Below are 22,905 nucleotides of genomic sequence, written 5' to 3'. Positions count from 1 at the left end.
AGATAAGGGCTCTTTTTCCCACCCAGGACATTTCACGGTATATATACACTCCATTTGGTTCATTGCCAACAGAACCTCTGAAGATGCTAGCCACTGATGCAGGCAAAACACCTGGATAATGCTTTTGAAACATGACCATACAACCTGAAAAACTCACAGCAACCCTGTGATTCTGGCCATGAAAGCCTTTCACAACAAATACCATCTTGTTCTTTGCCTAAAGCATTTTTTTGTGTGTCAGGAGAAACTTGAGAAAAACCAAGTCACTTCTGGTGTGAGTGCATGAAAACTTATTAGTCTGGCCTTGCGTCTTTTTCCAAAACAGCTTCATACACTGCAGTACCAAAGATGATTCATTACCCTAGTTTTCCCATTATTTTGCAAAGTTGCATTCAAAATATAGTCTGACTCCAGCCTGCAAGATGTGCAAACCTTCTTTGTGCTGACAGCTCACACATTTTCAAAATCAAGGAGATGTTAAGGTTGTATTTTAGATGAACTTCAGATTTGGAGATATTAAAAAATCTCCTTCTATTCCATCTCAGAAGAGGTATACCCTATTTAGGGGGATGGTCAAATTCCTGCTTTTAAGATATGTTGGGACTGCAACTCCTAACATTCCTCACCAAGGGCTGATGGTAAGTGGCAGTTGGACAACACCAGGAGGGTTACATTTGACCCACTCCTGCTCTGAACACATTTTGATTCTAAACATCTAGATTGTACTAATGGCTCCCCAAGAATGTTTTCCCCCTTTTCTTGAACTTTTTACCATGTACTTGTCCTCATGCTTGGATTTTAGCATCTGGGCTACTTCCCGGAGATTGCCACGATAACGTTGCTCCTCCAAGGCAGGGGGGAAGAAGACTGAAATGATGCGCTCAGTGATGTAGATGAGGTCAAAGTCATATTTGCGTTCCATTACGTGGTCCAAACTGAAACTCCTAAAGAAAGGAAGTAATAAGCTTTTAAGGGCCCTTCGTGGGTGCTTTCCATTCTTAAGAAACCCAGCACATCATAATACCAGTTTTCTACATACTTGGTTTGACAGCGGGCAGGCCAATTCCTTAAATCAGTGGTTCTCAACCTGTGGGGCCCCAGATGTTTTGGCCTTCAACTCCCAGAAATCCTGACAGCTGGTAAATTGGTTGGGATTTCTGGGAGTTGTAGGCCAAAACACCTGGGGACCCACGGGTTGAGAACCATTGCCTTAAATTCTCAGCTTTCAATCTAAAGACTAGTGCTAAATTTGTGCAAAGATTTGTGCTCAAGTGTAAGCTGGGGTCCATTCTGCATGCATACACATCACTCAGTGAATTCTCATTCCTGGACTCAGGGCCCTTCCAGACAGTCCCTATATCCCAGGATCTGATCCCAGGTTTTCTGCTTTAAAGTGGATTATATGAGTCCCCACTGCTAGATAATCTGGAATAAACAGAAAACCTGAGATCAGATCCTGGGATATAGGGCCTGTCTGGAAGGGTCCTCAGGCTGTATCTACACTGCCATATACAATCCAGATTATCAATTTTAAATTAGATTATATGGCAGTGTAGACTCATATAATCCAGTTCAAAGCACATAATGTGGACAATCTGCTTTGATGATCTAGATTATATGGAAGTGTAGATTCAGGCTCAATTTGTTAGATCTGTTTTAAAAAGTGTATTTGTCAATAAGTTCTTAATTAAATACTTTGGGAACTTACCACATTTTTTTAAAAAAAATTATTAAGGGTGTAATCATGTTCTCAAGATTTGGGTGGAATGGCATTAAGATAAGATAGCAGCCTATTACATGGAGAATTGCTTGAACAGGAGATATGTGTACACCCTTCCATATCACCATGTAACCTCCGTGTTGTTATTGGACTAAATTCTCTGAAACAGGAGGTTTGGAAATGTGTCTGCCTTAGAAAAGAGCTTACATAACTGTGGCTAAGCTGACTCAGAATTGGGCCTTTCCTAATTCTGAAGTCATTATGTTTCCTCTTGGGTCTTTCTTCCTACTGAACATGACCAATTGGAATTGGTCTCAGCATTCCAGATGCATGCCTCTGATAATTAAGGAAAGGCATTTGGATGAATGCCTTCTGAAGGCTGCTTGTAGAAGTTCCAGTGCAACACACAGCCACTACAGACGGCCTGCCACAGGGTGGGGTAGACCAGGCGCTGGCTGGGACGTTCTCTGCTCCTATACTATCCCATCCCATTCTTCCTTTCCTTTCAATGCAGGGCAGAGAGACTCACCGGGGCAGAGTGTTCCGTTGCTTTGCAGTGTTGAGGGACTTGGTGGAACCCTGAAAATGAGCCAAAATGAGAAGTAAGGAGGTCAGCATTTCATGAAAAAGTTTCTGGATAGCAATACTTCCAAATACAAAAATAACAAGGAAGAAGGAAGGGGTGAACAGTGACTGAAAATGACCATGACTAGCTTGTGAAGTGCAGAGAGCTTCATAGAATCATAGAGTTGGAAGAGACCTCATGGGCCATCCAGTCCAACCCTCTGCCAAGAAGCAGGACAACTTCATTCAAAGCACTCCCAACAGATGGCCCTCCAACCTCTGTTTAAAAGCTTCCATAGAAGGAGCCTCCACCACACTTTGGGGCAGAGTGTTCCACTGCTGAACAGCTCTCACAGTCAGAAAGTTCTTCCTAATGTTCAGGTGGAATCTTTTTTCCTGTAGTTTGAAGCCATTGCTCCGCGTCCCAGTCTCCAGGGGGGAAGAAAACAAGCTTGCTCCATCCTCCCTATGACTTCACCTCACATATCTATACATGGTCCTCATCATTTCTCCTCTCAGCCTTCTCTTCCGATGACTAAACATGCCCAGCTCTTTAAACTGCTCCTCATAGGGCTTCTTCTCCAGACCTTTGATCAATTTAGTCATCCTCCTCTGGACACATTCCAGCTTGTAAATATCTCTCTTCAATTATGGTGCCCAGAATTGGACACAATATTCCAGGTGTGGTCTAACCAAGGCAGAATAGAGGGGTAGCATGGCTTCCCTGGATCTAGACACCATACTCCTATTTATGCAGGCCAAAATCCCATTGGCTTTTTAAAGCTGCAGCATCACATTGTTGGCTCATGTTTAACTTGCTGTCCACAAGGACTCCAAGATCTTTTTCACATGTACTACTTTTTAGTCCCCCATTCTGTATCTTTGCATTTCATTTTTTTCTGCCTAAGTGGAGTATCTTGCATTTATCCCCATTGAACTTCATTTTGTTAGTTTTGGCCAATCATCTCTCTAATCTGTTAAGATAATTTTGAATTCTACTCCTTTCTTTCTAAAGTCACCACCAGTAAAGTTTCCAATTGGGAAATGATTGATCATTACAAAACTACAGAGGCCTTTGGATTTATCCAACACATATCTTCTTACATTTTTATATTCTTACCACTGACAATAATCAGGAATTCACCACTGCTGTGTTGTTATCACCAACAACAAGCATGTTAAAAATCAAAACAGAAAAATGTAGAACACCAGATTTGGGAGGAAAAAACTCGATCTCATTTAGTTCTGAGGGTCATGCACTTGAAACAGTAAGTAATATTGCCACCAGCCTCTTTTTAATCTGATGAAGATTAGAGTTAATGCTATAATAAATCTTATTACAAATGCTTAGGCTGTAATGAGTTTGCGGACCTTTAAAAGGTGGCGCAAAACTCTTTTCCCTATAAAATATAAACTTAGCGATTATATCCACAGCCTACTTTCCTGGGCCTTTTCTTGGGGGAGAGGATAGAGCACGGTCCTACAATTTGCTCTCTTTGTTAATCTGAAAAGAAAGCAACTTTTGGGTTATTTTTCCCTTGGAGGTCAATGTCTTCATAGTGAGGAGATTTGTGGCGCCCTTCTTTTGATCAGCATTTTTTACAAACCAAACATTCAGGTGTTCAGCAATTGGGGAAGCAAGCTTGCATACAAGCAGCATTAAGATCACAGGCTTGGGAGGGACCTTATAGCAAATTAAGTGTTCATCAACATGCTCGTAATATTATGTAACATGATTTTTGTTCCTGGGTTAATAATAATAATAATAATAATAATAATAATAATAATCCATTCTAATTCCCTGAGGGGACTCAGGGCAGATTACAGAACACACATATGGCAAATATTCAATGCCATTATACCATTAACAAGGACATGTGATACAGAGGTATAGGCTTTCCCATCTCTGGCATCTGGAGGTTGTGCTCGACTCCGGCCATGAGGTGGTGCTGTTGCTTTTTAAAGCTGCAGAATCACATTGTTGGCCCATGTTTAACTTGTTGTCCACAAAGACTCTAAGATCTTTTTCACATGTACTGCTGTCAAGCCAGGAGTGCCCCATTCTGTATCTTTGCATTTCATTTCTTCTGCCTAAGTGGAGTATCTTCCGTGCAGAGGAGCTTTGTTGTGCATAGATGTCCTCCCAATTGAAGCACCAGCATGTTCTTATGAGTGCCTTTTATTACCTCCCCACTAAAAGTGGTACCTATTTATCTACTCACATTACTGTTTTTGATCTGCTAGATGGGCAGAAGCTGAGCTAATGGTGGGAGCTCACCCCAACCAGGCTTGAGCTGCCAACCTTTCGATTGGCAATATTTTCTACAGTTGGCGGTTTAACCCATTGTGCTAAAGCCCGAACCTTTAGAGCAGCTGTCTTATGTATTGAAACTATTTGGAGATACGATTCAGCACCTTGGATAGCTCCAGACTAAACCCAGAGTAGGTTCATTTCCTAACTGGTTCTATCATAAAAACATGGGAAAAGTTTATTAAACTACAAATACCTTGTTTTTGTGGGACATTCTGCAGCACATTTTTCTACTTTCAAAGTAAGTAGCTCACAATTAGAGAGGAAATAACACTTTCAAACCAGGAACAGAAAATTATTCAAATTTTGTTACATAGTGTTATCCAAGGTAAACTCATCAGTATTTCAAAAAACAAAAAACCCAACCTTCTAATGTGTGCACTTTCCAGATTATTTGCCTTTAATAACAGCAGACTTCAAACTAATATATTCTATATTCAAACACTTCTTTATTCAAATAACCCTAATATATAGATGACTAGATCGGTAAGACAGAAAGACAGATAGCTTCATACCGTCTATTCATCTTCTACCCAGTCAGATGTCTCACTGGTCGCTTTTGAGACTCAGCCTACTCTGAAGCTATCCAAGGTGCTGAACCCTATCTCCAAATAGTTTCAATATGTAAAACAACTCCTCAAAATTTCTAAATGCAGAGTTGATTCACCACCCTACCTTTTTGATATCAAAGCTATCAGACTCCACTGGATATTGTTGTTTACCAATGAATATCAAACATCAGCAAAACATACAAGGTGGGAATATATTATAACTGAGGTGCATGATGAAACGAAATGCAAAGATACAGAATATGGGACGCCTGGCTTGAGAGCAGTACGTGTGAAAAAGATCTTGGAGTCCTCATGGACAACAAGTTAACATCTACATGAAACCGCTGGGAGAGGTCATCCGGAGTTTTGGAGTCGGGTGCCATCTTTACGCAGATGACACACAACTCCACTACTCTTTTCCACCTAATTCCAAGGAGGCCTCTCGGGTGTTGGATGAGTGCCTGGCCGCTGTGTCTATCTGGATGAGGATGAACAAGCTGAAGATCAATCCCGACAAGACAGAGGTCCTCCTGGTCGATCGCAAACTGGACCGGGGTATAGGGTGGCTGCCTGTATTGGACGGGGTTACACTCCCCCTGAAGCCACAGGTCCGTAGCTTGGGTGTCCTCCTGGATTCATCGCTCACGCTTGAGGCTCAGGCGTCCGCGGTGTCCGGGAGGGCTTTTGCACAACTGAGACTTGTGTGCCAGCTGCGTCCGTACCTCGCAAAGGCTGATCTGGCCAGGGTGGTCCATGCCTTGGTCACCTCTAGACTGGATTACTGCAACGCGCTCTACGTGGGGCTGCCCTTGAAAACGGCTCGGAAATTCCAGCTGGTCCAGCGGGCAGCAGCCAGGATGTTAACGGGGACCCATTACAGAGAGAGGTCAACCCTCCTGTTTAAGGAGCTCCACTGGCTGCCATTTATTTTCCGAGCCCAATTTAAGGTGCAGGTGCTTACCTACAAAGCCCTGAATGGTTTGGGACCACCCTACCTGAGTGACCGTATCGCTGTCTACGAACTCACACGCTCACTCCGGTCATCTGGAGAGGCCCTGCTTGTGGTCCCGCCCGCGTCGCAAGCGCACTTGGTGGGGACACGGGACAGGGCCTTTTCTGTGGTGGCCCCCCGACTCTGGAACGCCCTCCCGAAAAATCTCAGACAAGCCCCTACATTGGCAGTCTTCAGAAAGGAATTGAAAACCTGGCTGTTCCGATGTGCCTTTTCAGATTAGGAACCTCCAGCACCAAATCCTAGAAGCACTTTAGTAGAACCAAGATCACTGCACACTGCACACTGCACTTATATTTACCCTACATCCCTCCTGCCACACCAGCACTTTTTAACCCAGTACCCCTACTCCGGCCGGCCCAGTTTTAATAGTGTCTTGTTGTATTGTTTACTATTATTGTTTTCTGCTTAACTGTTTTTAATTTGCTTTGGGTATTGTATTGTTGTATTGTGTTTGGGGCTTCGGCCTGTGTAAGCCGCATCGAATCCCTTGGGTAGATGCTAGCAGGGTACAAATAAAGTAATAATAATAATAATAATAATAATAATAATAATAATAATAATTAAACAGGAGCCACCAATGTGATGTGGCGGCAAAAAAAGCCAATGGGATTTTGGCCTGCATTAATAGGAGCATAGTGTCTAGATCTAGGGAAGTAATGCTACCCCTCTATTCTGCTTTGGTTAGACCACACCTGGAATATTGTGTCCAGTTCTGGGCACTACAATTGAAGAGAGATATTGACAAGCTGGAATGTGTCCAGAGGAGGGCAACTAAAATGATAAAGTGTCTGGAGAACAAGCCCTATGAGGAGCGGCTTAAGGAGCTGGGCATGTTTAGCCTGAAGAAGAGAAGGCTGGGAGAAGATATGATAGCCATGCATAAATATGTGAGAGGAAGCCACAGGGAGGAGGGAGCAAGCTTGTTTTCTTCTTCCCCGGAGATGCGAAGCAATGGGTTCAAAATACAAGAGAGGAGATTCCATCTGAACATGAGGAAGAACTTCCTGACTGTGAGAGCCGTTCAGCAGTGGAACTCTCTGCCCCAGAGTGTGGTGGAGGCTCCTTCTTTGGAAGCTTTTAAACAGAGGCTGGATGGCCATCTGTCAGGGGTGATTTGAATGCAATATTCCTGCTTCTTGGCAGGGGGTTGGACTGGATGGCCCATGAGGTCTCTTCCAACTCTTTGATTCTATGATTCTATGAAGGAGGTCACTTGGTTATGACGTAATTGTTGAGAGGCATTAAGCAATTTTAAGATCTAGTGGGGAGCACTCTGGCTATGGAAACCTTACCCACTATTCAGGCAAGTTACTCAGAATAATATTTTAAACATGTTGTTGTTGTTGCTGCTGCTGCTGCTGCTGAATAGAATCCTCTTTGTGACTCCCATTGTTGAATGGTGAGTCAACACAAAGATAAATCTAATTGATTTGAGCCCCTTCTACACTGCCATATAATCCATATTATCAAACCAGATAATCCACATTATCTGCTTTTAACTGGATTATATGAGTCTACACTGCTATATAATCCAGTTTGAAGCAGATAATCTGGATTTTTATATGGCAGTGTAGAAGGGGCCTGAGTGGCTCATCTCCAGTTAAGACTAACAATAGATGGCCATTCTTTGAAAGATAATATGTTACTGTTTACTTTAAGAGGAACCTGCTGCTTTTGCATTATTTTTTTTATCAATTCCATTCATCAAAGGCAGGATACAAAGTCAACCTATTTTAACTTTGATAATAGAAATAGGATACATGCAAAATTCCTCCCACAAGAAACACTTGGGAAGCAATAAAGAAACATCATGTAACAAATTTAATGGTTTACCAGTTATATTGTTATGGAAAAGAGATATTGTATTCTCTTGTGCAGTACGGGCAGTCCCCAAGTTATGAACAAGGTAGGTTCTGTAGGTTTGTTCTTAAGTTCAATTTGTATATAAATTGGAATAAGCATTGTCGAAGGCTTTCATGGCTGGAATCACTGGGTTGTTGTAGGTTTTTTCGGGCTGTATGGCCATGTTCTAGAGGCATTCTTTTTTAGTGACGTTTTGACTGCATCTGTGGCAAGCATCCTCAGAAGTTGCCTCTAAGGATGTTTGCCATAGATGCATGCGAAACGTCAGGAGAGAATGCCTCTTGAACATGGCCATACAGCCCGAAAAAAACCCTACAACAACCTTGGAACAAGCATATTTTCTACATGTAACTCCAGCCATATATATATATATATAGAGAGAGAGAGAGAGAGAGAGAGAGAGAGAGTGCTATGGGTAGCATGGGGAAGGGTTAACTGTGGAGTCTGCTTTGCTGTCTGTGGCCCTGTTCAGAAGATTTCACCTCACTTTCTGTCCCTGTGATAACTCAGTTTTGAAAAAAATAAGGCTTGTTGTGGAAACAAGGCCTGGTGATAAAGCTTCAGTGCATGCTTCTTTTTTCCTACGATAACACTTTCAGGAGTAAATTTCCTTCCGAGAGGCAGATTTCTCTCAGTTCCTCTTGTCTTACCCCGTTTTAACTATGACACATTTGTAAGTCGGATATTTGTAACTCGGGCGCTGCCTGAACTTTACTAAACTTGCTGTGTTACAGTTAACATCTTTATTTCTCATACAAAACTGTGAACTAAACTCTGCTTGAATGCAATTGCACTGAGCCTTATAAGCTTTTAGAGTAAACTGAAAACCTCATGCAGACTTGGGACCAAATCAGTGTTGCTGAATTTTAATTTATTTGGTCGTATACTTGCTCTTTTGAATATATTTTATTTATTTATTTTATGTAGGCAACTAATTACTGCATGGTGTTTTCATAGCACTGCCCCTTCTTCTGAGATTCTTTTGATAATGAAAAGCAGAGTACAAATGTTCAAAACATTATTCACTATTATATAATTGAGATACACATGTTTCTAAGTTTGCATGCTTGAATGGGCTACTTCTATTTTGGTAGAGAAAGCCATGCAGAACTTTAATATGGAACATGTTCCTTGTCAAACTATTATGCAGATGGAAAAAATATTTTCTACTGCAAATAGCACCTTGGGAGCAAATAACAACTGGGGACTGGTTGTGGGAAATTGGAAGGAAAACCAAATTGGGAACACATTCTGGATCAAAGATTCACATGGCCTTCAAAAGAAAAGTTGCCATTTTAAGTATGTTTGTTTTCTTCTTTTTGGAGGGTAAGGCAGATAAAGTATTATGTAATTTGCCCCTGAGCTATGAATCACGAAAGCTTGGTTTTAATCATGCTATTCACACATTGGTTGACTTTTGGCAAGCTCAGAGCTTGGAAAAGTTACTTTATAGACCACAAAGACAGCATAGCCACATGTCGGTTGGTGGATTTTGGTATCTATCGTCCAAAAATATCTTTGCCAAATTCTGGACAAACTTGCGGATGCATTCAGCTTTGGATCTCCACTTGAAATATGATGCCAAAAATATTGGCCCACTTTAAAGGGCAATGGTAAGGATTACAACAATATATTTGAAGGGCTGTGAGCACTCCAAAAGAATGATACAAATGTTAAGAATTATGATTGCTTCCAAAGCTATGCAACATGAGCAGCCAATATAGTATAGCCTTTATTTCGTTTGCAGTGCCCTTTGTCTCCATTGTCTGCAAGGAGACATACTAAAAGTTAAATTGCATATCCGACAATCCTGCCGATTTGCCAGGAACAATCCACTGTCCCACTTTTTCAGCTGTTTTTACAATGTCCCAGTTTCTTTCTCTTCTTTCAACTTCCCTCCTTTCTTCTTCAGTCATTGTAAACTGCTCAGAAAGTGTAGAAGTAATTTGTAGTCATTTAACCTGGCAAGGGGAAGGGAGCAGGAAGGAGGAATCTTGCCCTTTCCAGTCGGCTCAGGTAAAAGCAAACTGCTGCAACCTTTCCTAGTTTGCGTGTTATTTTGCATTAATAGGTAAAAGGTTAAGGTTTTCCCCTGACATTAAGTCCAGTCATGTCCGACTCTGGAGGTTGGTGCTCATCTCCATTTCTAAGCCGAAGAGCTGGCATTGTCCATAGACGTCTCCAAGGTCATGCGACCAGCATGACTGCATGGAGCGCCGTTACCTTCCTGCCTATTGATCTACTCACATTTGCATGTTTTTGAACTGCTAGGTTGGCAGAAGCTGGGGCTGACAGCAAAAGCTCATGCCACTCCATGGATTCAAACCTGTGACCTTTCAATCAACAAGTTTAGTAGCTCTGTGGTTTAACCCACTGCACCACTGGGGGCTCCTTTGCATTAATAACATTTGCCATTTTGACCTCACTCTGATGCTGCCCAGCCACAGACATCCTGAGTTTCATCTGTGAACTGATGTAAGGTACAAAACTGACTAAAATGCATTTTACCTGCCACCAAGGATTTAACCAATCCTTTTCACTTGAACAAGCATAGAACATGAACCACCACACTGAAACTCTGTCTTAAATGTTTTGTGAAAGAGAATCAGACTAATTCAGAATACAAGTTCAGCAGGGAGAACAAATGTTGCAATATACTCACTAGAACAAAGAAAGCTGAATCACAAACTAGCTATGTGTCCAGATATACTGGGGAATGTGAGAATGCACTCATATCCTCTTTGTGGGGTTGTAGTAGTGGAAAATAGTCACTCACTGTTGGAAATTGAATGTGGGACCAGAGAGGTCTTTGGCTTGATCCAGCAGGATTCCTCTTCTGATATCAATAGTATGACTCCTATATCCACTATACAGATCAGAAGAGGAAGTCTGTTGGTGAACCCTGTATTTTGACTATATTGGGCTGGAAACAGGCCATCAAAATGACTGGAGAACATAGAGAAGCCCACAAACACTTGGATCTGTGCTCATCATTCGAAAATAAATCACACAGTCCAAAACGCTTGGGAAGTGTTCGACTTGTGATTTTGTAATATGAAATCCAGCATTTATATGTATCTTGTTTGCTATGGCATACTGTGTTTTCTATCAGTATAATAATAATGATACTTTATGTAAATGCCGTCCTATCTCCCCGAAGGGACTCAGGTCGGTGAACCCATAGATATTGAGTCTATGTATGTATAAAGGGGTCGAACTGTACTCAGAATTCAGATTTGACAAAGTTACACAAAGTTGCTTTCAATTTTGTACTCTATTCTCTAAAATTTTCCCAACTAGGAAAGAAAAGGGTGGAGTAAAGCATATTGAGTCCTAAGAATTCAAGGGACCCATTCACCACAAACTACAAATGCTATGATTCTATTTCAAATGCCATGACAACATCCCATGGAATCCTAAGCTAGGCAAGTGGTGGAGGGACCTTCAGAAACCTCAGACAGGACACCACTCTAATTCTTTGGATTGAACTGCATAGTCCAGGATTCAATAGGATGTGGCCATGACAAAAAGCGAGATCATATAGCGATAATCGTCTAGTGTGAATGAGTTGAAGGAGCACTTCTCTGGATGGCAACTGAGTTAAGCACCATTATCTGACACTTTCCCTTCTTTAAACAGGAGAGAGGCTGACATTTCTCCTATAGGCACCTACAGCAAAGGTCAAAGTCTCATGCCACTGTAAATAAGTAACAATAGTGAAAAATATGTTGCAGTTATGTATGTATGTATGTATGTATGTATGTATGTATTTATTTATTTATAGCATTTTTACCCTGCTCTTCTCAACCCCCCGGGGGAGGGGGGAGACTCAGAGCAGCTAACAAAAGGCAACAATTCAATGCCACAATCAATAACACAGTATAAAACCATAAAAACATACAGAGTTAAAACAATAGCAATTAATTAACCAAATTATCATAACAGTCATTGAAACAGTCATTAAAACAATTCGCAGTCCACAAACCCACTGGCAGAACAATAAAACCTTATCCTCATACATATCGTCTTGCCAATCTATTTCCAGTCAAAGTGCTGCTTTATGTTTATTGTCCGAAAGCCTGGTCCTAAAACCAAGATTTTAATTTCTTCCTGAACGCCAGAAGAGATGGAGTCGATTGTATTTCATTTGGAAGCGAATTCCACAGGTAGGGGGCTACAGCCGAGAAGGCCCTGTCTCTCATCTCCGCCAGCCGCATTTGCAATGTTGGTGGGAGTGAGAGCAGGGCCTCCCCGGATGATCTTAAGTTACGAGGTGGGACGTAGAGGCAGATGCGTTCGGACAAGTAAGCTAGGCGGGAACAGTATACATAATAGGTGTAATTTTTATGCATATTTCAGAGCACTTTATGACCTATGCTTTAGTTAGGCCCATGAAATTGCTCCAGATCACTTTGCAAATAATGGGTCTCATATTCAAATTTGCTCTGTTTGAATTGGAACTTAAATGGTTCTGGAAGCAGCTGAAATGGTTCCTGAATTTTAATCGCTTGAGTTAAAAAGCAAACTGAAGTGATCACAGCTGAACTCTAACCAGAAATGAATCAAATAATTTAATAGCCCCATTCCTTGAATATTACATGGGTGTTTTGATATTGAAATATTGGACTGATTGTGAAATTCAGTGATTTGCATTTGTTCTGGAACAAACGCACAGTTACAAATAGCATTCCAGTTTGGGACTTGCATTTTTTTCCTATTTGTATGAGCAAAGACAACAGCACAATATAAATTTAGGGATTTCTGTGTGGGAGATGGGTACCATTTTCCAGAATGCCTGTATCTGAGAAGAAGCGGTGACATCCAGGTAGAGACTATAAGGTCAACTCTTTCACACAGAAACAGTGAAGAAAAGTTCAAAACATGAGAGAGACTGAAAACCAACAATTATAATAAAAACTATCCAGTGACACAAATAGTTTTTAGGAAATACTGATTGAGCCTAACACAGTTTTAAAGGAGTTGTGAAAAGGATGAGTATGAACGTATGAAAATATGTGCAATGACAAAAACAAAGAAATAAACATACTAAACACGGGCAATACATTCCCGGACTTACTGCAGATAGCAAAAATCATAAGATAGTTTGACAAGATCAGCAGAAAATGAAGTCTTACCAAATGTTCAATGCGCCGGACTGGGGCTGTGTTCCGCCTCTGGACATGTGAAGGAAAAATAGAGAGAAGGAAGAGACTATTGTTAATGTAGCATTAAGCACAAGTCTTCTGTTAGTGCTGTACCGTGTCTTTCAGTGAAATTCCAGTCTTAATGAAACCATTACGGCCCATAACGAGATTATGGAAAGCATCCACTGACAGTGTGACCTTCAGATCAAGCCTGAAGGAGAGGCAAACCATGATAATAGCTATCCATTTTCCTACTAAGAACTGCCGCTCGAGTAGTATATGATTAAAATAAAAGTGTAAATTTGTTATAAGCCAACTCCAGGGTGAAGCATTCATTGTCTGAAATAGAATAGTAAATGGCAACACAAATGTAAATGCTCATAGACCAAAAAAGGCATTTGAGATAAAAGATCCCTTATACTTCTTCCCATTTCTGACAGTAAGGACATATAGTAATTAAATAACCATATTGTTGATGTTCCTTCATGATGCCCATCCTCTGTTCAGATATCAACCAGCAAACCCGTGTTCTCATCTTAAATCAAGAAACAGCTTTCTAAGAGCTACAAGATATTCGTAGGAACACCTCAGCAAGCAAGGGTCCAAAAGTGGCAGGCTAAAACCCAGAATCTCAATCAGTGGCTGATACTAGATGAGAGATTTCCCCCTGGGCACACAGAAGACTGAGACTTGGAAGACACTACAAAGTGGAGTCCATGAAATGTGAGTGTGGGGAAGAGCAAACCACAGACCACTTCCTGCTATGCAACCTGAGCCCCGCCACATCTACAACGTAGGACCTTCCCATAGTGACACAGGAGGCACTCTAAGTGGACAGCTTCTAGTCAAAGGAAATTTGGTATAATGCCAAGTTTTTAACTTTGTAGTTTTTCTATACATAACTGTATTCTCAATTCACTTCTAACACAATAAATAAATAAAATAATGATACCTAAAACCTGTTTCTTGAAATGGCCTCCTAGCTCTGCTAGAAATGCAAATATATTTTGAACAAAGCCATTCATTCTTTCGTTTTTACTCCCCTTTATCGGTAGGCCATCATGCACATCCTTTACATGATTAAATGTTACTAAAGACTTTAGTATAATTCTGTTATTTACATACGTATAGTTTGGCTGGGATTAGAGGGTGCAGGAAGTAAGCATACGGGAGATACGTTCCTGGATACGTTCCTGGACTTCACATGGATATGCAAAACCATGGGTAACAGCAAAATCCTTTGAAATGAATGACTTTTGGCCCAAAAATACCCTAAAGGACTTAGACAATACCAAAGAGGACATATTTTGTTGGATTTGCATAAAATAAACTTTGGATGCCCCTTCCATGGATATGGAAGTCATATATAACATAGGGCTGCAAAATTGATGCTCATCAAAATGTGGTTTTAAAGATATATCCTGGTTTTATAAGAATTTGATGTTCTAAATCCAAAATGACTTCCTCAGATTTGCTCCCTTGCATAGAGTTTTTTTTACAACTTGCTTAGAAGCTTTATGTTTCAATATGTGATGGAATGAAATCAATAATGAAGCTAATAGTTTGATTTGTGAAAGAACTGTGTATGACATTTTTTATTGTGGTTTTCACATTCAGCACCCCAAAGTACATTAAAAAGGACCCCCGGTGGCACAGTGGGTTAAGCCCCTGTGCCGGCAGGACTGAAGACCGACAGGTCGCAGGTTCAAATCTGGGGAGAGGCGGATGAGCTCCCTCTATCGACTCTAGCTCCTCATGCAGGGACATGAGAGAAGCCTTCCACAAGGATGATAAAAACATCAAATCATTCGGGCGTCCCCTGGGCAACGTCCTTGCAGACGGCCAATTTTCTCACACTAGAAGCGCCTTGCAGTTTCTCAGGTCGCTCCTGACACGACAAAATAAATAAATAAAAATAACTACAATATTGAACATGTTTTTTTTTTCATCGAAGGCCTGTGATATAATATAACATGAAATAATAATATAGTTTGTGTTGTTGTTAAGTACAATGTGGGCCCCCTGGTTAACCCTGCTGACTGAAAGGTTGGAGGTTCAAATCTGGGGCGCGGGGTGAGCTCCCAATGTTAGGCCCAGCTTCTGCCAATCTAGCAGTTTGAAAACATGCAAATGTGAGTAGATCAATAGGTACCATTCCAGCGGGAAGGTAATGGCGTTTCATGCAGTCCTGCTGGCCACATGACCTTGGAGGCATCTATGGACAATGCCGGCTCTTCAGCTTAGAAATGGAGAGGAGCACCCCCCCCCCCCCACAGAGTCCAATATGACTAGACTTAATGTCGGGGTAAATCTTTACCTTTATCTAAGTACAATGTATGGCATCTGTGTTTTTTTTAACAAGGTTTGTTCAGAAGCAATTTGCGATTACTTTACTTTGGGGTTGAAAGCTGTGACTTGCCCAAGATCACGCAACAGTTTCCAAGGCTGAGTTGGCATTTGAACCTTGGTCTTGTAGAATCTATCAGTCTACCACGTTAAATTCATGAAGTGAAGAAATGTTGATGGAAACTAACACCTAATGCATTTAGCACCCCACCCCCCTTTATCATACTTTAATGGGACTGCTATTAATAATTTGTAGGCCTGCCTTTCTTTTATTTCTCAGAAAATGATTGACTCACTCTTCCTTCCTTAAGTGCTCAATTTGGCACCACCTGAAAGGGGGGGGGGGTGCCATTACAATGGTAAGACAGGCAAAGGTTTCAGATGGTTGTGTTTTAAAGAGGATACACCTGTGATTAGACAATGTCAGGGAAGCAACACCACTGAGCAGTCAATAGTGCCTTTATTCCAAAGATTAGCACACACACACACAAAAAAAAACTATAATGGAAGAAAGATAGAATAAGTGAGATTCTCTTCTTTTAGTCTTTTCTTCTTTTCTTTATAGAAGAGAAGTTTTCAAATTCCCTACCCATTTCAAACATCTTATTCTCTAAGTTTCCCAGTGAATGAATCCTTGTCCACTAAGCCTATATGAAATTGTTAGTTAGTATTACCAACAATTGCCCGGAGAAAGGTTTCCCAGGTAAAATAGACTGTGTTTGCAATAGCTATTTATATTTTTGGGTTGTTTTCGGTTTTTTTCGGGCTATATGGCCATGTTCTAGAGGCATTTCTCCTGACGTTTCGCCTGCATCTATGGCAAGCATCCTCAGAGGTAGTAAGGTGAGGATGCTTGCCATAGATGGAGGCGAAACGTCAGGAGAAATGCCTCTAGAACATGGCCATAAAGCCCGAAAAAACCTACAACAACCCAGTGATTCCGGCCATGAAAGCCTTCGACAATATTTATATTTTTATTTTCCTGTTTTCATGGGCATTCTGTGCCCGTATCCCTCGCAAATGGAGAGGGCCTAGTGTAGACTGATTCGAGATCTCCTATAAGCCCTGATAAGGGCAGCCACCAGTCCTCAGCCAACAGAGAAGACAGTGCTCCCTTGAGGTTGGATATCAACCCTGGAGTTGGAAGCAAGGCACTTTCCTGCTCTCCCTAACTGGGCTTTCCTTTAGGATTTTTTTTCCATGTCAGGAGCAACTTGAGAAATTGCAAGTCGCTTCTGGTGTGAGAGAATTGGCATCTGCAAGGATGTTGCCCAGGGGACGCCCTGATGTTTTGATATTTTACCATCCCTGTGGGAGGCTTGTCTCATGTCCCTGCATGGGGAGCTAGAGCTGACAGAGGGAGCTCAACCGCACTCTACCTGGATTTGAATCTCCAACGTGTCAGTCATCAGTCCTGCTGGCATAAGGGTTTAACCCACTGCACCACTGGGGGCTCCTTTAGGATGAAGAAAGAGAGCTGTTCCAGGTGACAATGGAAGCAGAAGCCCTGACCTTTCTGAAAGCCGGTGAGTCACTCAGAAAACCCATGGGCTGCTTTGGGGGACTTTCCTTGACCTCCTTGAACTGCTATATCTTCTTCTTTCCCAGAGCTCAGATACCTAACTGCCCACTTCCTCCAGTCTAGACTTTGCAAAGAAACCCAGACATTTACAAAATTTATTTAGACAGAAAATTTAGCTTTTTGGGGGGTGGGGGGAAGACATCCATGGGAAACTGGAGAGTGGAAACTTTACTCTTAAAAGGGAACACATGGCAATCCTAGGTTAGTTTGAGGGTGCATCTACACCAAGGGTCTTCAAACTTTTTAAACAGAGGGCCAGGTCACAGTCCCTCTGTAGAGAAGTTGATTATAAATTGTATGACTTTAACTGTATTTGTGTTTGGATTAGTTGCACTAATGCTGGAGCGGCCTAGCTGAGAGGAGTGTGTTACCATGGAGACGATGCTGTAGAGAAGTGGGAGGAGCTTAGAGGGGAGAGTTTGAAAAACGACAGTTTAAGTTCAGTCAGAGTTAGAGTTTATGTTCAGTCAGAGTTAGGGTTTAGGGTTAGAGGAGTGAGCAGTCAGGAGTTAAGATTGGAGGGTGAGGAATTGGTAGAGGAAAGATTAGGAGGTTATAGCTGTAAAAGAGTGAATTGTGAAGCAAAGTTTTGAGGCTTTGGAAAGCCAGATTAAGCTACTGGAAGTTTCTTAGCCTAGAGAGGCTGATAAGGGAAACATAACCAGTATTCCGTTAGTCTAAAGAAAGGCTAAAGAATAAGCTTATTAAGTATCTGATCAAGGGAGGATCAGATAAGGGAGACATCCCTGTATTGGAACTTTGTTTTGTAATAAGTGCTTCACCTCAGGAAGATACTGTATAACCTGAAAAAGTGTAACATTCAACTAACCAAGCATTATTCTGAGTTCTATAAGAAAAGTTACAACTTGCAACCACACGCTTTGTGCTCAATAAACTTGTTCTCTTTTGTTTGAAGACTGCCTCATCTCCAATAATTCTGCGTCCAGTGTGCCATATCTCCCAATAATACCTCACATCACACATTGGTGGCACCATTAAGAGTAATAAATAATAAACCGTCCCTCCTCTCTCCTAAGACGTTACAAATTGGTGGCATATACGCTCCTCTTTACACCCTCAAACTGTTGGAGGGCCGGATTATAATTTGGAAAAAAAAATGAATGAATTCCTATGCACACTGTAAACATCTTATTTGTAGTGTGCTTAAAAACTTAAAAACAATACAATAATTAAAACGATGAGCAATTTTAACAAATATGAACTTATTAGTATTTCAAAGGGAAGTGTGAGCCTGCTTTTGGCTGATGAGATAGGATTGTTGTTGTTGTGTGCTTTCAAGTCGTTTCAGACTTAGGTTGACCCTGAGTGAGGGCCAGGTAAATGACTTTGGAGGGCCGTATGCGGCCCCCGGGCCTTAGTTTGAGGACCCCTGATCTACACTATGCAGTTTAACACCACGGTTCAATGGTATGGAGTCACGGGAGCTGTCATGTTACAAGGTCTTTAGCCTTTTTTTTAACCAAACTTTAAGCCCCAGGATCCTCACTTGCTTAGTTTCCAACAGACCTCACAACCTGAGGATGCCTGCCATAGATGTGGATGAAACATCAGAAAAGAATGCTTCTGGAATACACCATTTGTTACTGAGGATATGAATATCAATTAGTATCCTTTCCCATCAGGTGCTTTTCTCCCAGATGACTTCACTGCTAGCACTTAATATTGCCCTTGTGATGTTGGATTCCCCTCTTATTTTGTTTCTTTCTTTCTTGCATGTGCTCTAGGGCTGGGCGGTTTTGTTCGTTAATTTCGTAATTCGTTATTGATTCGTATTTAAATTAGCTTACGATCCGATATTGAGCCATGCAGGAGCAACTAAAAATCGAAACGAATTTTTCAATTTATTTCGTAATTGTTTTGTAATTGGTTCGAAATCGTTTCGAAATCATTTCGAAATTGTTTCGTTATTATTTCCGTATGTCTGGTGCAAGTTTTATAGTTGTTGTTTGTTTTATCAGTGATAAAAAATAAATTATCACACCAACAGTCAACAACAGAGGGAGAGGGAAGCCTCAGAAGTTCCCCCTGTCCCATTTGAAGCGTTTTTTTAGTGTATTGTGCAATCGCGTCCGCCATTAACAAATCAATTCAAAATTTACGAAATTTCGTAAATAACGAAAAAATTTTAAAGAAAAATTCGGAATTCATTTAAAAAACGAAACGCAATAGACCCCCTAAAAACGAAACGAGTTTAGAAACAAATTTTTCCGTTGTTACCCAGGCCTAATGTGCTCCCTTGAAAAAATGTTCTTTCACACACATATTTCAAAAGTGAAAAACTGACTCCCAAATTTGTATAGATCAATGTGAGCAACACAGGGCTGCATGCTGTTCCTCAGTTGTTTTCCATTATCAAGCTCTTATATCCTATGGGACATCGTATCAAGCATGCCACACAATTTAAAAAGGATGTGATCGCTGAAAAGAAGCTTTGTGAGCAATGTACACTTTGTCCTGAATTCTAACACTGTCCCTTGTTTTTGTGGAACATCCCGCAGCATATTTTGCTATAGTTTTTCAATTAATATCTCATCAAGTCTCGGCAACCACATAAACAAAGTTTCTGGAGTAGAACAACCACTTTCAAAGTAAGTACCGCATAATTAAACAGGAATATGTGAGTGTATGCATATGTGTGTGGGTGTATGTAGGGGTATGTCTATGTGTATATGTGGGTGTAGACATGTATATATATGCATGTGTATGTGTATATATATGTGTATGTGTGTGTGTATAGTTTGGTTTTTGTTCTTTGTTCTTTCCCTCTTTTCTTTTTCCTATTTAATGCTTACAAACAAGACATGTGATTTTATCTTTGTATATTTGAAAACTTAATAATTTTTTTTAAAAAGTCTCAACCTATTCAACATAGTTTGTGGCAACCACATAAACAAAGTTTCTGGAGTAGAACAAGCACTTTCAAAGTAAGTACCGCATAATTAAACAGGAATACAACTCTTTCAAACCAGGAACAGATTTTTTTAAAAAAAATTCTGTTACATAATGTAATAATAATAATAATAATAATAATAATAATAATAATAATGATAATAATATCCCCCCCCCAACCATCAAGTGCCACCTTGTTGCCGGCATTCTTATCTGTTTCTATGATGTTGAGAGCTCTGCTAACGGTAGTACAAACTACCAGTAGGTTCAACCAAGCCAGAGTGGTCTCAACTGAGAAGCAGAACTAAGTGCACCCAACCCATTTAAATATGGTGAAACAAACCCTAAAGAAGTCTATACTGGCTCGGTCGTCACCCAGGATAATAAGGATCACAGCGAGAGCTTCTCTTGGGCACCCGTCACCAAATAGGCTATAGGAACCAGGACCCACTGCTGAGCAACCAGGTCATGGGCCTGTAGGGCAACTGGAAGCAAAACAACTATAGAAGTGACAGAAAATTTCAATGTCACAGAATCAAACTGTCATGAGCTGCTATTATAGATAGGAACCCCAAAAATGTGGCTACCAACAACGGATGTACCAGTGGTGGAAATGAATATCCAGATTCAACTGTAAGCCAGTAAAGGTGATTGGCACACTGGATGCAGTGCCTAAAAACCTTGGCCAGCACTTGAAAACAACTGGCACTGACAAAATTACCAACCTACTTGGTTCTGCACACATTATTCGCCGATACATCACATAGTCCTAGACATTTGGGTAGGGTCCGACATGTGATTCAATACAAAAGCCAGCATAGTGATCATGTTGCTGTATACTAATCTTGTTGCGTATCAAACAACAGCAACATCCTTTATGAAGTTTCAGATGGGCCAAGGTCTTATCTGCTTCTTGGCCTCTTGTTACTCTTGAGAAACATTCTGATATAGTTGGTGGTGTCCAACGTCATTCTTTTGCCAAAACTGTTGTCACTAGTTGGCCCATTTTGTACTGGGTGCAGCTGAGCACTTTTTTTTTGTTTCTTGAGCTAACAGATTAGCTCCCAGATTATTGCTGACAGAGCAAACAGGCCTATCTGATCTCAACTTCAAGGGAATGTGTGTCCTCTTAAGCCGCGTTATTAGCATTTCTTTCATTCCCTCTTCAAGGGGATATCTTACTTCTTAGCACCTTAGATCATGGAATTCAGCATTCCCTAAGTGTTATTATCACCCATGGAGCCCCCGGTGGCGCAGTGGGTTAAACCCCTGTGCCAGCAGGACTCAAGACCGACAGGTCGCAGGTTCGAATCTGGGGAGAGTGCAGATGAGCTCCCTCTAACAGCCCCAGCTCCTAATGTGGGGAGAACCCTCCCTAAAGGATGGTAAAAACATTAAAAAAATCCAAGCATCCCCTGGGCAACGTCCTTGCAGACTGCCAATTCTCTCACACCAGAAGTGACTTGCAGTTTCTCAAGTTGCTCCTGACACGACAACAAAAAAAATCATCACCCATCTTGCATCATCCCTGTGAGCTGGAATGTTATCGCTCCTGTTTTACAGATTGCCAATAACATAACCACAAAGCACACAACACTAGTTCCTCACTCCTGCAAGATAATGCCTACAACAAAAAACACCATAACTGATTTTGGGGAAGTTAAAGGGGAAATGAGCAGATTTCTTGGAAGATAATTATAGAGAGAAGGGCACAGCTCTTGACCCCTCCTGTCTAGTCATGGTTAAGAAATGTACTAGGTGAGGTCTTTCTAAGAACCCATTGTATGGAAAAGTGCATAAGAAAGAAGACATTTCCTTAGGTGAGCCATGCCCAGGTCATTTAAGATTTCCAAGTAAGACTAATACTTTGAACTCTCAGAAATGAATTGGGAAACAATTTGGTTGCTGCAACCTGAATGGTGAAGTTTGCTACCAGTAGTAGCCTATCTGTGGGGAAGCTCCTTGGGAGTATTGTACCATGAAGTTAGAGTGATCCCAGGCTTCTTCTACACTGCCCTATATCCCAGGATCTCATCCCAGATTATCTGCTTTAAACTGGATGATATGAGTCTCCACTGCCAGATAATCTGGGATAAGAAAATAATCTGGGATCATATCATGGGATAAAAGGGGCAAAGTGGAGGGGGCCTCAGAGTCCTTAAGAATTTTTGTAGTATCATATTTCAATTGACTTCAGCTTTTCTTCAATGTGGAAGAAACAGTAATCTATCAAAATCTAACATGAAAGTCAATTGTATTTTTGGACAAAGCAGCTGAAAATGCAGTTAAGTCTTAGATGTATAAATTGTTATGATAACCATAGTGGTCACCGTGTTGTCGCAAAGAGGGAGGAAATAACAGATATTCATCTCTCTTCTTGGACAAAGGAATGCCATTCACAGAATCTCTTCCTGAGCTGCGCTTTAGCACAGCAAGTTAATCATCAGCTGCAGTAAATCTTGCCAACTGAAAGGTTGACAGTTTGAAGCCTGGATTAGGGTGAGCTCTTGACCTTCAGCCCAGCTCCCTACCCACCTAGCAGATAAAAAACAGAAATGTGATTAGATAAATAGGTACTGCATTAAAGCAGAAAGGTATTTAGGCATGACAATTCTATCAAAAAAGGAGGAAGCTTATGAACCAAAAATCTCTTTGACAGGGAAGATGGAACGACAGCACTCCTGGTGGCTGGAACTGAACACAACCTCCAAGATGATGAAAGATGGGAAAGCCTATACCTCTATGTTGTCTGTCTTGTCACTGTATAATCGGTATTGAATGTTTGCTATATATGGGTTCTGTGATCCATTCTGAGTCCCCTTTGGGATGAGAAGGGCAGAATATAAAGACTGCAAATAAATAAATAAATATTAAGGTAACAAAATGATGTCATTCAGAT

General features: G+C 41.1%; 1 protein-coding gene across 6 annotated transcripts in view; it reads right to left on the bottom strand.

The window, feature by feature from the left end:
- TNS2 (tensin 2) overlaps window positions 1–22,905 on the bottom strand; it is a 182,533-nt gene that overhangs the window by 36,570 nt on the left and 123,058 nt on the right. For all 6 annotated transcript variants that reach the window (XM_060763022.2, XM_067464233.1, XM_060763024.2 and 3 more), the window contains 3 exons: window positions 13,160–13,198; window positions 2,250–2,299; window positions 773–944 (listed from right to left, as the gene is read on the bottom strand). In XM_060763022.2, the coding sequence (XP_060619005.2) occupies window positions 773–944; window positions 2,250–2,299; window positions 13,160–13,198 (261 nt within the window). The remainder of the gene's footprint in view (window positions 1–772; window positions 945–2,249; window positions 2,300–13,159; window positions 13,199–22,905) is intronic.

Source organism: Anolis sagrei, chromosome 2 (assembly GCF_037176765.1).
Source record: "Anolis sagrei isolate rAnoSag1 chromosome 2, rAnoSag1.mat, whole genome shotgun sequence".
Classification (NCBI taxonomy): domain Eukaryota; kingdom Metazoa; phylum Chordata; class Lepidosauria; order Squamata; family Dactyloidae; genus Anolis; species Anolis sagrei.
The sequence above is the reverse complement of the archived record's forward strand: the minus strand, read 5'-3'. Positions and strand labels throughout refer to the sequence as shown.